Source organism: Hemitrygon akajei, chromosome 10, assembly GCF_048418815.1.
Source record: "Hemitrygon akajei chromosome 10, sHemAka1.3, whole genome shotgun sequence".
Lineage (NCBI taxonomy): Eukaryota > Metazoa > Chordata > Chondrichthyes > Myliobatiformes > Dasyatidae > Hemitrygon > Hemitrygon akajei.
The window spans coordinates 62372781-62388554 of record NC_133133.1 but is presented as its reverse complement, the minus strand read 5'-3'; the positions used below and the strand labels follow the sequence as shown (position 1 = coordinate 62388554).

General features: G+C 38.4%; 1 protein-coding gene across 4 annotated transcripts in view; it reads right to left on the bottom strand.

Annotated features, from left to right (window-relative positions):
• Nucleotides 1–989: 989 nt before the first annotated feature.
• Nucleotides 990–15774, bottom strand: part of pcdh11 (protocadherin 11) — a 798581-nt gene continuing 783796 nt past the window's right edge. For all 4 annotated transcript variants that reach the window (XM_073058401.1, XM_073058403.1, XM_073058404.1 and 1 more), the window contains one exon: nucleotides 990–4835. In XM_073058401.1, coding sequence (XP_072914502.1) covers nucleotides 4444–4835 — 392 coding nt within the window. In that variant the 3' untranslated portion in view covers nucleotides 990–4443. The remainder of the gene's footprint in view (nucleotides 4836–15774) is intronic.

The following is a 15774-nucleotide window of genomic DNA, read 5'->3' as shown; positions in this document are numbered from 1 at the left end:
TATAGGGAAAGATGTAAACAAGGATGAAAGAGTATGGAGAAAATTTACAAGAATGATGCCAGGTCTGGAGCACCTGAGTTATAAGGAAAGATTGAATGGGCTGGGACTACATTCCTTATAATGTAGAAGACTGAGAGGAAATTTGATAGGGGTATTATGAGGCGTAGTGATAGGGAGATTTTCCACTGAGATTGGGTGGTACTACAACCAGAGGTCATAGGTTAAGAGTGAAAGGTGAGAAGTTTAAGGTGAACATAAGGGAAACTTCTTCACTCATAGGGTTGTGAGAGTGTGGAATGAGCTGCCAGCACAAGTGGCGCATGCGAGCTGAATTTCAACATTTAAGTGAAGTTTGCATAGGTACATGGATGGAGGGCTATGGTCCCGGTACAGGTCGATGGGAGTAGGCAGTGTTTAATCGTTTCGGCATGGACTAGATGAGCCAAAGAGCCTGTTTCTGGGCTGTACTTTTCTATGATTATATTATCCACTAATTCTTATTAGAATTACCAAAATATTTACTTCTGAGTTTCTGAAAATTCAGGGTGAACCAAAAATATTAAGGCGAAGTGAAGGTGAAAGATGCAATGAAATGATGGTCTGTTTCAAATCTGAACTCTCTGTGGGTGATGTGAATAGTTACATGTGAGGTTTTTGTATCATAGACAGTTGGGATATGAAGTGGGCACCAGTCAATACTTAATCCCCTCACATCAGACTGTCAACCTATCATAAAGCAGCAGCAAATCGAAACGCTGTAACCATAAGCAGTTACTTCAGCAAATTAAACCTACATCTAGGGATTTGCCTGTCTTAACTCCATAAGGTTAGATATTCAAAAATAAATTCCTTGGTGAAAATAAGAGTCTCTCAGTCTCTCACATGACACATGCCCTGAATTCAAGTTACATACTCAAGTTAAAGTCAATCACAACGAACACATCCCAAGGAATCACATTATTTATTTTGCAAAACATATTGAACAGGAGAATGGAAAGTGACATTAAAAAGCCATGATATATATTTTAAAACAATCTTTAAATGTCAGTCCACAAGTAATTAATGTATCCGCAACCTCTACTTTATTTTGGAAACAAAAAAGTTACAAAATAAATACTTTAAAGTGTATTAACCCTTAAAGGACTGATATAGCACCACCACTTGACATACTTCCTTTAGGGCATACAAGGCTACTGTGGATACCAAGAATTGTGGTTTTTCTCACATTAGCTACATTTTCCTATATTTCCTCCTTTTTTACCTGAAAGTAATGCAGTCCTTTGCCAATTGTTGTTCAGCATGCCTTTATTTTTTTGCATAGCTTGCTATATAAGATACATTTATGATTTATGGCTAAGCCAGCTTAACACAGGACAATTATTATCCTCCCAACATAATTAATATAAGACTTAGTATAATTGCAATTGCCCCCTTTTTTGAAGTGTCCATATAATAATTAAAAAGGTCCATTAATACACATCAGCCTTTATGTTTGGGAGGGAGGTACTGAAATATGAAAAAAGATGGAAATTATGATACTGGATTTATAAAGCTGTGGTTAGTGCCCATTCAGAGCAATGCATTAATCTTAGGCAGCAAGAATTTCAGCCTTTGAAGGACCATAAGAGAGACTCAGAGTGATTACTGAGGGAAATTACGAGCAAAGGTTGCATAGACTAGAAATATATTTCATTCTGTAGAGCAGCATAGAACAAGAGGAGGCAAATGTAAAATTATGGCTGAGCAGTTTAGTGCTAATGTCTGGTGTACTTAACACAAAAGCAGAAGAAAATCTTGAATTTTTCCACTAAAGACCAATAGAAAATGTTGAAACTGCATTTCATGTATTTGTATTGGAGAAGAGATGTACTCTAATTCATCATTACAGAACCAAAGCAGGCAGGCAAAGTTGAGATATGTATCAACTATGAACTGATTTCAGTGGAACAAGATTACAGATCTAATAGCCTCCTCCTTTTCCTTGGTTCCTTCCATGTACATTAGCCAATGTCTTCTGGTAGCCGCACTAGCAGTTATTGTGCAGGGTGAATTCACTCAAGTGGGCGTCTGAGAAATAGCCATTGTCTGGGAGTGAACGCAACTTACAGCTTAAAAGTGAATGCAGTGTGTCAATGATGAGCAATGATGATTTTGGTGCATTGCTTTAGCCAATGTTTGCACTTTACCTATTTCCTGTTTCTCCTCCTCACTGCTCACTTCTGCAGAGAGCGCGTACAAAATCAACCAATCTTGTTGCAGGAGGAGATGAGTTAAAATAAGACATGGCATGGCAAAATTAAAGACTGTGTTAAAAGAATAACAATTACTTCAGGCCAACAAATTTCCTCTTGTGGTTAGAGTTCACTGTCTAACCTGGTGCTATATTTTACCCACATTTACCAATCCAGATTCTGGGATTCTGTAAGATATCCACAGTTCAACACAAACCACAGTGAACAACATCAATTCCTATTGATTTCCCCCCCTCCCCACTTCCTAAATATTTTTTTTCAAGCAAGTCATCAACCTACAGGTAATTCATCGGCAAAGTCAGTTCTGGAAGGGTTAACCATTGTTCATTGATAACATGCAATTTTAACTGCAATGCTTTGCACAAATAATAACAAATATTCTCATATCCTAAAACTACCAGCACTACCAAGAAATAGTTAAAATTATTAGACAAGACATTTTTAATGCTTTTTCATCATTCAGTGATTAAAGTAACTGTTTAATAAGGTGGCGCTCTTTTGCACACTGTAACTGCCTGTGATTTGAACAGATTACCGTGAGACAACATTTGACAAATTACAATGCTACCTATACCTGTTTGGGCACATAAACAGCACAATAAGCTTTCTGCATAATCACCATTTTATGGTGCAAAAATTCCCCACATCTAATATACATAGCAAATTCCATTGTATTACAAGCAGTCATCATACAGCAGATTTAATGTAGTATTTTTTATAGCTTTGCATGACTAGTTAGATAAACTCTACATACAGTAATCCCAAATAAAACTCCATAAAGTCTTTATTTTCCTCCCCTTTCCCTTGCTGAATGCTTCCTTCGATTGTCATACATCCAGATAATCTGGAAATTGTGCATGTTACCTGATTTGACATAATAACAAACATGAGGTTCCTCCTTTCACCTCACAAGATAGTAGCAAGCCATTTGGTATTAAAATGTGAACTTCTAAGTGGAGAGGGTAGTGCTTCAATTCTTCAGTATAATTTGCAGGTGCAACTTGAAGGTCAGTGTCAAACTTCACCTACCCCTCTCATCAGTTACATATTTTAGAGCACCTGCGAATGTCCTGCAGGATTCAGCTATAAGACACAGTAATGCTCCAGAGAGTTCAACAATTTACCTTGCAGGAGCTGGTAAGATTTAAACTCCTTTAAGATTTTAAGCAGAGTATCCCACTTTAAGATGAGCAATCTGTGCTCCAATCTAATTCAGAAATCAAAGATACAATATAGAAATATCAGATCACTTCCAATTTACCTATAAGTATATAAGTTTTAAGTATAAAATGCATGTTATATTTCTGATACATCAGCTTCAAACTATTCTACATATATTCTATGTGAGTTGCACACATAATGGCATTCAATCCTTTTGACATTAAAAAGACCTACATTGCAAAGAATTTTATATTTGATTGTTCAAGGGTTGAACACCAGATATTGTGGCTCTAAGGCCAAGAAAGGTTGTTCCTCAAACCTGCTGGACCTTCTTACTGAGATGAGTTCCTGAATGGAGTGCTATTTAATACAAAGCTGTGCTCATGTTTTGAGCAGATACATCACCCAGTGATAGGAAAAAAACATGATATCACCAGATCACGTGCTGAATGAATGTATTCTCATCCCTGACCAGAGTAGAACTGACAGAGTTTATAGAGTTCCATGGTAAAGACCTTGTGTACATCATCGTGTTTTTCTTCAAAACAGATGATTCATGCAAATCATCGCTGTACAGCCGAGTGGGAGCCTTTAATTATAACACATCAAAGAATTGCAATTGTACATTTAGGCAGGTAAAACTGCTTTGAGAAGATCATTGAAAGTAAAAATATTGCTTTCAATCAGTTTGTTTACATGCTGGATGTCCAGGTTTGTCTGACATTATGAGCCCCAGAAAGATAGTTCCTTCCAGTTTGCCATTGACTTTGGTGCAATTTAACAACCCATGAAAATATTTCCACCATTTTTTGTTGTTGCTTGTAATGAAATGGCAGAAGAAGCTGTTGATTCGCAGATTCAAATTGTACTCACACAGAAGGCCTGCCTTACTAAAGCATACAGTTGTTTGCAGATGTTCTGTACCGCAAGCCAGCTCTCCTAATCTGGCATGTTGGCTCCACGTGGACTGAAAGCAGTGGCTATGTACATTTTGGCTTCAGTGCTTGCCGAAGGTTGCTTGAGGTGTTTTCTAAAGTTGGTGCTCATGAACGTAGGTAGAGTTGCTGCCAGACACGGACCCTTGTTGGGCCGGTGTAAAGTTTGCCAGGGGAATGACCTTCACAGGATCCTCGGCGCTGGACTGTCTCTCCGAGCCATTGTACAGCTGTTGCCTGCCACTACCTTGGCCTTTATCGAGGTCGTCCTTGCTGCTGGTCCTCCCTAGGGTGTGCCGCCCTTCTGACCTGCCGCCTCTTGCCCAGCTCTGCTGAAATCCGATGGATGACAGGGGAGGGTTTGGCTGCTGGCACTGAGTCAGCGATGGGGGCATCCAACAGTTGTCAGAGTGACCGAGGACGAGGCACTCCTGCGTGCAAGTCTCCGAGGCTTCAGTCAGCACTTTCTGTAGAGACACCTCAACGCCTGCAATGCAAGTAAAGATACAGAATTAATCAGTGTGGGAATTTCTATTAATTTGTACAATAAAGCATCAGTAAGATCATTAGATGAACAGGGGAACAGTAATGAACCTGCTGTGACAGTTGAATATTGCTTAAGACATGATCATTTAATAAAACTTCATACCAGTAAAAACCTCTTTTCATGTCAAAGTGGTATAGGCTCAGAGTGTTTATATTTATAGGTTTCCAGTAACACTAACTGTCTGCTTGTATCATTTGCATTTGTTCTAGTTTGGTGTCAGGTTTAATCAATCAAGCTTTTGTTATTTACATATCCACAGACCGGTGTGGCTGACAGTTTCTGCAGCTGAGGTCATTCAAGTTAGCAAACCTGGCTCATTCACTCCGATGAGATGAATTAAACATGAGCTGTATTGGATAAAATACTCAAAATTTACTAGTGGCTCTGTTGGTCTTGTCCCCTGTGTGGAAATTTAACAATGTCCTAAAGCCCAGGATGTCAGATGTTACTGAATCAATCTTACAAGTGAGAAGTTCCTCCGACATAGTGTTTCACCGGTGTAGTAAATGCAGAATAAAACTCCTGATACTGGGGCTAAGGCTGGGCCGAGGGAGTCTGGAGGTGTAGGGATGGAAGAAGGGGTGGGGTTAGCAGAATTTACACAGCGCTGTGGCCTGAAATGCGGGGGGGGGGGGGTGGCGGGGTGCTGCTCAAGGTTAAATGTTGGTAGTCACTAAGTCAGGGAAAATGCTCCCTGCTGGGAGTCAGTACATCGAAGTCTGCAAATGGCAGTTATGGTTGGTGAGTGCCACTGAGATAATGGGTGAGCAAATCAGCGTTCAGGTGTCTCAAAGGGTGAGCATTCAGTTGACCATAGGTGGGTGCTGTTGAATAACTGGGGTTGAGTGCACGGGCTGTGTGCAGGTAAAGGTGGGCTTAGTTTGAAGTAGGAGCATTTGCACACTAAGATTAGCTGAGGTAAACAACTCAAAGCAAATCTACCTGAGCCAGGTTCCCTGTGCCGCACTCTTTAAATTTTGCAGCTAAGGAACAAACAGTGACCTATAACCCACTGGCTCTGGAATAGCTTGACCTGGAACTGCTTAAAGCAAGAATTACAACTAATGCATTACAACATTAGACCATTGAATCTGGTACATAAAATGGCTTTTCCATTATTGTCCAGCTCAACATCTGGAGTGGCAGCCAAGAATGAGACCCAGAATGCAGTATAAGTATCTTCTTCTCTGGAAGCATACATAAATGTAACTCTAAAGAAAGATTGTACTTCATGACCAAATTTCTGACTGCTTTTTCAAAGTTCAAATTCAAAGTAAATTTATTATCAAAATACTGTAACGTTCTCGCTCGGGTGTGAAGTAACGCCGAGGTAAACGTCGAGATAAACCAGAATCAATGCAAACGAGACCGCAGTAAGATTAACCATTTACTGTTCACTCTTCACATTAACGCATGGTGAAAACTGTTGAAAAACAATACAGGATTGGTACAGTGTTTGTTTCCTTCTAAATATCACATTTACATTGTGAATACTTGCAAAGGTAAAACTACAATAACTACATTACATTAAAGTGCAGCATACAGTCAGAATCTAGCTGCTCCATTGGCTGCTTTAGATACACTTCAATACAAACTATCCCGACTCTTTAACTGACGAAAAGGTAAACCTTACCGACCGTCGTTACTTTTAACAGAATCGGCGTTAACATTTTAACTCGAAATATCGATTATCTAATGACTTACAGCGTTGCTTTCACTGTGTCTTTGGTGCATAGAGAGACCCTAGTCAGCGTTATGGTGGCACATGTGAGTGACCCCCACCCTTGCGTGAATTTCAAACCGGTAATTCCCCACAAGACGCGGCGAACCCGGATGTGACGTCATCGCAGCCGCGATGTATTACAGACAAATCAATTGATTTAAACAATCCTAACTTTAACTAAAAAAATGCTAACAAATTACTACGCGAAAATATTATAAACTAAATAACTGCCATAAAGGCAGCACAAATACATATAGAGCATTACATACAACCATGAGATTTGTTGGCACACACACTAAATCCAAGAAACAATGGAATCAATGAAAGGCCACACCCAACGGGACAGACTAGCAATCAATAAGCAAAAGAGAATAAACTGTGCAAATACAAAAGAAAAAAGAAATAATATTAAATACACAATTAATAAACATCTAGAATGTGAGATGGAGAGACCTTGAAAGTGAACCCCGAAGTTGTGAGAACAGTTCAGTGATGGGGCAAGTGAAGTTGAGTGAAGTTTTCACCTCTGGTTCAAGAGCTTGATGACTGAGGGACAATAACTGTTCCTGAATCTGGAGGTGGGAGTCTTGAGGTTCTGGTACCTTCTTCCTGATGGCAGCAGTGAAGGGAACATGGCTTGGGTGGTGGGCACCCCGATGATGGAAGCTGCTTTCCTGCATCAGTACTCCATGTAGATGTACTCAATGGTGCGGAGGGCTTCACCCGCGAACGACTGGGCCTTAACCATTACTTTTTGTTTGATTTTCCGTTCAAGGGCATTGTTGTTCCCATACTAGGCTGTGATGCAGCCAGGCAATATACTGTCCACTACACATCTATAGAAATTTGTCAAAATCTGAGATGTCGTGCTGAACCTTCGCAAAGTTCTAAGGATGTAGAGGCACTATCGTGCTTTCTTCATAATTGTAATCTGAAATGATAACACTGAGGAATTTTAAGTTGCTGAGCCTCTCTACCTCTGATCTTCCAATGAGGACTGGCTCATGAGCCTCTGGGTTTTCCTCCTCCTGAAGTCAATAATCAACTCCTTGGTCTTGCTGACATTGAGAGAGAGGTTATTGTTGTGGCACCACTCTGCCAAATTTTCAATCTTTCTCCTATATGCTGGTTCCTCACCACCTCTAAGTTTCAAATATATTCCAAAGTATGTTAAATATTTTTAGAAATGTACTACCCAGATTTATATAAATGTTACAGTCCATAAATAATATTCTTTGCATGGAAATGCACTGTGATCCAACTGTACATGAGACACGGATTATCTTATTTCTTCTGACTAATGCACATATTCTCCCATGCCTAATAAAAGAAAATAATGTTAAAAAAATCAACAGTTCAGGCATGTTCTTTACCTCCCAGCTGAAGTGAAAGCATTTCACAAATACTGAGGTTTAAGGAATCATGATACATGAAAAATATCATTCTTATGCAAGTCATTGCTGATTGGTTGGTTTAGATCCAAGGACCATCACGATATCCAAATTTATTTTATGTATGCTATAAAAATTGTGTCATATTATCTCCTGCTGTGTTTATGCTCCTGCTCAAAATGAAACACCTTTGTTTTATCTATCCCAGTGATATTTCCAGCAATGCAGAACAGATACATTTGAATCCATAGACAGTGTCACACAGTAGCATATTACCATTAGATAAACATGATACGATCACCAATGGATTAAACTGCTATTTATCCACCACTAATGTTGGTACTTGCTTATTATGAGATATACACTTTGAGATGGCAAGATATTGGATCATAAATTACCAATTTTTTAGTTAATTCTCCAATATTATATGCCCTTCAATATAATGTGAAAAACTTTGGGCTTCTTGTGCATGTTTAATACAATCATAGCCAGCTGGTTTAGAAAATATCTTGCATGCTGGTTAATCACATCTAATATTGTCTCAGATACAGACTAGATTGCATTTGATCTGGCCTGTACATACTCACCAATTCTTGCCTCAACCTATCAACCCTTTCTGCCACCATCCTCATTACATCATCCTATAATGGCCATGACTGTACTAACCTATGCAGCCAAGTGGGTCTAAATGATCTTCAACCGTAGTACCCCATTGCAAAGTGGAGTTATTTGCTGTTACCAACTATGTTTCTTATGGTGAATCCTGGTTTGTAAGCATCTAACAACCCTGATGGCCCTTTAACAGCTAAAATGGACAAAGGGCTATTTAATTGTCTCCAAATGTCTACAGTTAGGAACATCTACAAACACTTGGAATAGGTTTAAGTTATTTCAAATACTAAAGAAAAATTAAGAGATAATATATTTATCTAAAGCATCTTTAAAGCATTCATTACATAAATTAACAGAAAATAATGATGTAACAAAAGGGAATAAAACATATCTTCACATAAAACCCCTTTCAAATGTATGAGGCTATGCTAAATATTGCAGCAGTGGTGGCACAAAGTTAAGCTTGTTCAGTTCATGACAATGCAAAGCAGTGGTTGACCTTCAATAGTGAATCAAGGTGTGGATCAGGGAATCAGACTTGATAGCATCTGACCCTGAGTGAATGTTCCCTCAAATTTTTTTCTTCCAGCTCTAAGTAGGAATTTTTTACATGGCTGAAAACTGCATGACACTTTATTTTTTATATATGTATGCTGTGAATATTTAGAATTAAAATTGAAAAATCACGTACTTTTGATTTCATTTATTAAATGAAGGCTATAATGAAATACAGTACAACAAAAAAAAACCTTTCACATTTCATAAACTTTTTCTTGTCTGTCTGTATTACAAATCCATTGTCTATAAACATTGTCCAGATTAATTTTCCAGCCAGATGAAAGATATGTCTTAATCCTCATTAGATTATCCAAGGGTTCAACTTCTAGTCTGTTTCTGGAATTACATTTGATTGAATTTATAAGACTGAATCCACATTCACAGTCAGCATTAGAAGCTTGAAATGTTCCAGTGATGTCAACAAGAATTGACAGTTCTTCAAATTCTTCATTGTATCAGTGAATGTTTTAATTGAATCAGTCTTAACATTCTTAGAACCGACAGATTTGAAATCATGGTATTGCTGTGATAGTTTTTGGGGTAATGCTTATGTCATAGTTGATGATAGTAGTTGAGTATTTTTTTTGTCCGTCATACAACATTGTTTTGTCCAGATTCAAAACTGGTTGCATTTGGAATTGCAACATAGTCAAAAGCTTGCCATTCCTTTAACTCATTGTCAGGAAATCTATAAATGTGATAAACACACATTGAATGAATCAAATAATTGGTGCAGGGTTGATGTCAGAGCTTAGGGATGCAAGCTGAACTTTCACTTTGTCACTCCAATAAATGGTATTGCTAAGCCCTACTAACTTTCAATCTGTGTTTAGTATTACAAATTTGGAACAGTGTTGTAATTTGAAACACTGACAATGTAAATACATTTAAGCTCTAAAATGTTTCAAAGTAAAGGTTTTGGGACATTCATTTTTGGAAAACTTAAGGATTATATTCATTAGCACATAATTAATTTCAGTGTATTTTATAATTAGACCACAAGACCATAAGACATAGAACAGAATTAAGCCATTTAGTCCATCGAGTCTGCTCCGCCATTCCATCATGGCTGATCCCAGAACCCACTCAACCCCATACACTTATAAGACCGTAAGACATAGGATAAGACCATAAGACATAAGACATGAGACATTAGCGTAGATTTCAAAATTAATCACAAAATCACATTAACAATATATAAAGAAAATTCATGCAGTGTGGCAACAAAGGCTGTGTGTGGAAACACTGAATTTACTGCATGGTCCGCACCTATGCATCTTAGAGGGAACAGTGCCTTGGGTTCAATCCTGACTATTACCTTGGAATGTGCAGGCACAGTAGTGAGGAAAAGTCTGACCTGCATACTGATGTAGCTAGTACCTCTCCATGGCCACCAGCACAATGTCGTCTTATGGTTCTGGAAGTTTTTTTTCAGTTATTTCCTCATATTTTGAATTACTTGATTCTCTTTGTCCTGTTTCTTTGTTTTAATTGAATCACAATTCATCTGTGTTTTCTTTATGCTTCTCTCTAGTGTTGATGAGACACTATAGAGTGAGCACTGAAATTCTATGTTTTCAATTAAAACGCAGAACTGATCTTACTGTTCAAGTTAAAGGTAAAACTAGAATAATGACAAAAGTATAAACCTCAATGTTATTTGAAAAAGACCAGGAATTATTAAATGAGGAAGGCTGGAAATTGATTGAAATGCAAATCCACAAAAGGCTCTCAAGTGCCTTTTAACTTCTGGACAGTGCTTGGTGCCAGAAACAAAATTGAAAGGCACAAGCAAGAAACAAGTAACAAAATGAAAGCACTGTGAGGTCTCAAGTGATTCAAGTTGAATGTAAGGATATTCATGTTGAATTTATGTTGACAGAAGCAGATTTTATCAAAGAGTTATGATTAGTAACTGTTATTCCAAATACTCTGAATATGTGTTAACAAGTTGCTCTTCTTTAAAAAAAAGTTTCTGAAAGAATATAGTGAATTATAAATCTGAGAAATAAAATCTTTATCAGCTCTTTTAACAAGATAAAAGATGCATGAATGATGTATAATTTGAAGAATATTGCAGTGGACTATTGATTACTTAATGTTCGAATTGGGTCTCTGGTGGATAACGAAAGTTGTAGATGATGCAGAAAGAGTGGCTAACAATGCCCACATTAAAATGGCCAGGTGTCTTTACAGTAAAGATGAACACATTCAGAAAGTTTAATATCCTAGTTTCTCATGAAAGATTCAAAGGCTTAGTTAGTATTCAACTTATGAGAGGAGACATGCATTGGCTAAGTTTACCCATTTATTTTTCCCTCTAACCCCCTGTGGTTTTTGACTATCCACGTCAATGATACACAAAATATAGTTATATACAAAGATCAGGCTATTAGGTCTCTATAACCACAAACTTCAGAAATGCTAATTGTCAGAGTTTCATGTTGTAATTAATTAGAACATTTTAGCTATCTAAAGGGATACTACAATTGAAACTATGTTATACCTGAAGAACTGTTTGCATTACATACAGTATATAGTCTGTGAGCCAGGACCCCAAATTTGGGCCACCAGTACCATCTGGGGAGAATAATTCTTACAGTGATTTTTGGCAAGGTATACACCCCTAATGCTAGAAAATATGTGATAGCATTGCAGTGATGATAGCTTCTTCAAATCATTCTTAGACCATGTGAACAACATGGCCAGTGACTTGAACCAACAGAAGTTGAACAATCTACTGCAAAGTTAACAATCTGCTGAGCTGATAACCCTGTGGACAGACTTTCTGGAACACCTCCGTCACAAAAATGGAGAGCTATCCACATTCCGGATATCATACATTGACATGGTAGAGAACGTAGTACTTGGGCTTCTGCGTGCCTCTCGTTAGGGGGACTGGGAGTTGCACCTCCATGCTATAAGAACCATGATCCCAAGGTGTTTTGCCTATGATAAGATGAATTATGCCAGGTATCTGTCCCTTTATTTTGTTCAGATAATGAACTTCCCAGAGAAGAATCCTTCTGTGTATGAGGTCTTCAAGACAGGCCAATTCTCAGTGCAGCTGTCAAGTAACAACCCCTTTGGGCAGATCCCTGTGGACCAGGCTATTGAAGCCACAGTGAACAAAGACACACAGACTCCTGGAGGCACATCACGGCTCGGCCAGAGTGATCAAGTGTTACAACGTAAACAAAGTTTACAAAGAGGGAAGTCAGTCAGAGTTGCAGAATAGACGTGTTCGACACATACAAGGAGAACTCTATCAAGAAGAGTGTAAGATCTCTACGGGGTGAAGAGACTGGTCATGAGTGGCAAGGTATCACAAGCACACAGATGGTGAGGCAGTGGAGGAGCTTCCTGACCAAAGTCAGTAACAAAAACAGTCTCATTAGCTTCATAGTCCATGAATGGAGGAAGGCGGAGTACAGAGCAAAGCTACAGGAGAAAATTCTGTATGCAACTGTAGTGATCTGCTCCAAAGACACGGATGTCTTTATCATGTCTTTAGCATTTTGTGACAAGATTGAGGCCCCATTGTTCCAGAAGTGTGGCACTAGAACCCATACAAGGCTTGTAGACATCAGGGAGGTTGCTGCCACGGTTGGCATAGAGGTTTGTAGGGCTCTCATTGGGTGGCACGCATATACAGGATGTGACACTGTAAGCGCTTTTGCAGGCAAAGGAAAGACAAGTGCCTTAAAACTCCTGACCAGCAACAGGGAAACTCAAGACAGATGCTTAGAGTTGGGTCAGGAATGGAACCTCTCCCCAGAACTGATGGACAAACTGGAGGCATTTACATGTCTCCTGTATGCCCCAAAAACATCGACTACCAACGTCAATGAGCTCAGGTATCACCTTTTCTGTGCCAAAAAAGGTGAAATCAAGAGTCATCAACTCCCACCATGCAGGGACTGCTTAACAAAACATGCCCAGTGAGCCAACTACTGATCTAAAGTCCTGTTTGCTCGGCATGGAAGGAGAGGTAGGGTGAAACTTAACAGTGCAAATGAAAAATTACATTTGCAGCTTTTGTATCAAGAAAGGGGCTTTCACCTTAATGTAAGAACTCACAGGTTTGAGGTTACTGTGGCAATGAAGGAGACCTGGTCTGGATTCAACAGATGCTGGAGATGAACTACTGAGGACGGTCGGTAGTTTGGTTAGAGTCACTTGTATCAAAAGACTGTATCTCAATGAACTATCAGTGAGATGACTATTGCAAGAAGCATGTGCATATTGTACTCAGATCATAAATCGGAGGTGGAGGGAGGGAAAGAGAGGGCACTGTAATGTCAGTTGTTTTATTAGAGTTACAGTAATCTCAATCTCAAGTAATGGCACCACAGAATGACTCTTGGATCATTTATTAAATCCCTGGATCAGAACTTTCCACAACTGGCAGCAACTGAATGCTAATTCACTTTAAATAGGTAAAGGAGGATAAGAAACCAATCCAGCAGAGCACTTGATCTTTGCTCATAGATCATGTAGCTCAGAAAGTGTCATGGAAGAAAAATGATTTTCATGCAGATTATATCAAAGAGCATATAAGGTTTTATTTATCAAGAAAAGGAGACAAAACAAAAGTATAAAAGTGGCTGTAGAAGAAATTGACATCTCACAAAATGGTCAGTTGTAAGATTTCAGCTGAACTGCCAGTGCGATGGATTGATTAAGGGCAAGAATCATATTCTGGGCTCCAGTGTAAATAAAAGTCACTCAGTGTGTTGTCTGCTGGAATTAAGTATTATTGTAATACTATTAAATCAATACACTGGAGCTTTACATTGCTGTTAACAATAAAATTAGTTGCAGACTGTTAATAATTGAACAAGAAGCTGATTTATTTTGGAGTAAAACACCAGCTCTTCTGTACTGAGACGTGCATGCAGAACTGTTGATAGTCCTTTTTATCTGTAAATGTGATGAAAGTTTGAAAAGAAATCAATGTGAACTGTGTGCACTGAACGGTTATGATTGGTAAGAATTCTAAAGAGCCCATGCATTATACATTACCATTTACAACAGATCTCTCTGAAAACAACAGCTCCACTGACTGTTTCATATTTTACACCAGCTTCATGCTAGAAGAAATGTAACGCTACATTAACACTTTGCTTTAGAAATGAATATCAATGGAAAATCTGAATTCATAACATTAATATTTTTGGCAACAATGCAGTTCAAAGAAAATACGATCAATATGTTTTAATTCACATAAAAGATAGGCAGTGACAGCGAAGAAACCCTCTCATGGTTGTTGAAACAGGGTTTTCACTGTGGAAATGAAATGAGTCAGATTGCTCCCATCCCTTTGCTAGTCTTTGTCAAGCGTCTCTGTATGTAATATTGCTCCTGATAGCCTTCCCCTGGGAATAACATTTTATTCATCTACTTCAAAGGCAATATTAAACAATTCAAAAGGAATTTATTCAGGCTTAATGTGCATGTGCCTCATGAGTTAAACCTCACCTTATGCAGAACTGGGATTGGATACCTTTAGGGGATTAGGAATAAAGCGAAAGACTAAATTAATTCTAGGCGTCAAAAGTAATACATTGTTAGCAGTTTAGGTGCCCTGACATCAGCGTAAAAATAAAGGAATTCTGCCAAGTTCCACAAAGACCACTGATCTAAAATGTGCCACTTCTGATACTTGCAATGTAAGCTCTTGATACAGTATTCTGAAATATCGTGAATGAAAAATATAGTAATCCTATTCATTATGTTGAACCTGGACGTATGTCATAAGTAGACCTGAAATCCTAGTTGGATCTATGTTGCATGTTAAGTCTCTTGAGCTATTATAGTCAAAAAGGGCAGTTGATGACCTGCTGGAGAAAGCAATTTTCCATCTTTGTAGTCAATATTTGTCCTATTTTACCATCTCATAATACATTGGATTTTAAATAGCAAAAGTGATTTTCTTTCCAGCCAAGATGCTATTAAGATTTCTCAGAACATAGGAAATCTTCTCATTTTCTTGTAATCCCTGATAGACAAGAGACTAGAAGGCTAATTTAATAATTCAAAACAAAAATCACCCATTTTCCACTGAGCTCTTTGATATGTTGTCTAGCTTATTTCAGCAGCAGCTGAATTACACATATCAGGAACACTCCTGGTTTGATTCCTGGCTTGGGCTGGCCAACCCCATAACATAACATAGAAACTGCCCTCAGACAAGGACTGAAAATAATCTCCCACCACCGTCCAAATGTACAGATGTCAAGAAAGTTGTGAATTGAGATGATTCCCTTCATACCCTCTACCAAAATCACCAACACAACCTCATACACATGCCCACAGTACCAGCCACAGATGCTCACAGATGGACAAGAAAGGAAATATTACACTGAGTTACTTTTCTAACTGGGTTGACCATGAACTGGGAGCACTTGTGTTTCACAGTGTACTCTACATTGAATTCCTTCATAGAAGTTTCTTGAAAGCTTTCAATTGCTTTTCACAGTCCAAAGTTAATGTGAAAGCCAATGCTGCAAGTGTCTATTCTCTGCACTTTAAGGTGATTTTAATAAAGCCTTACTTATTTAATCATTGACTTTCAGTGATCTATGTTACTATG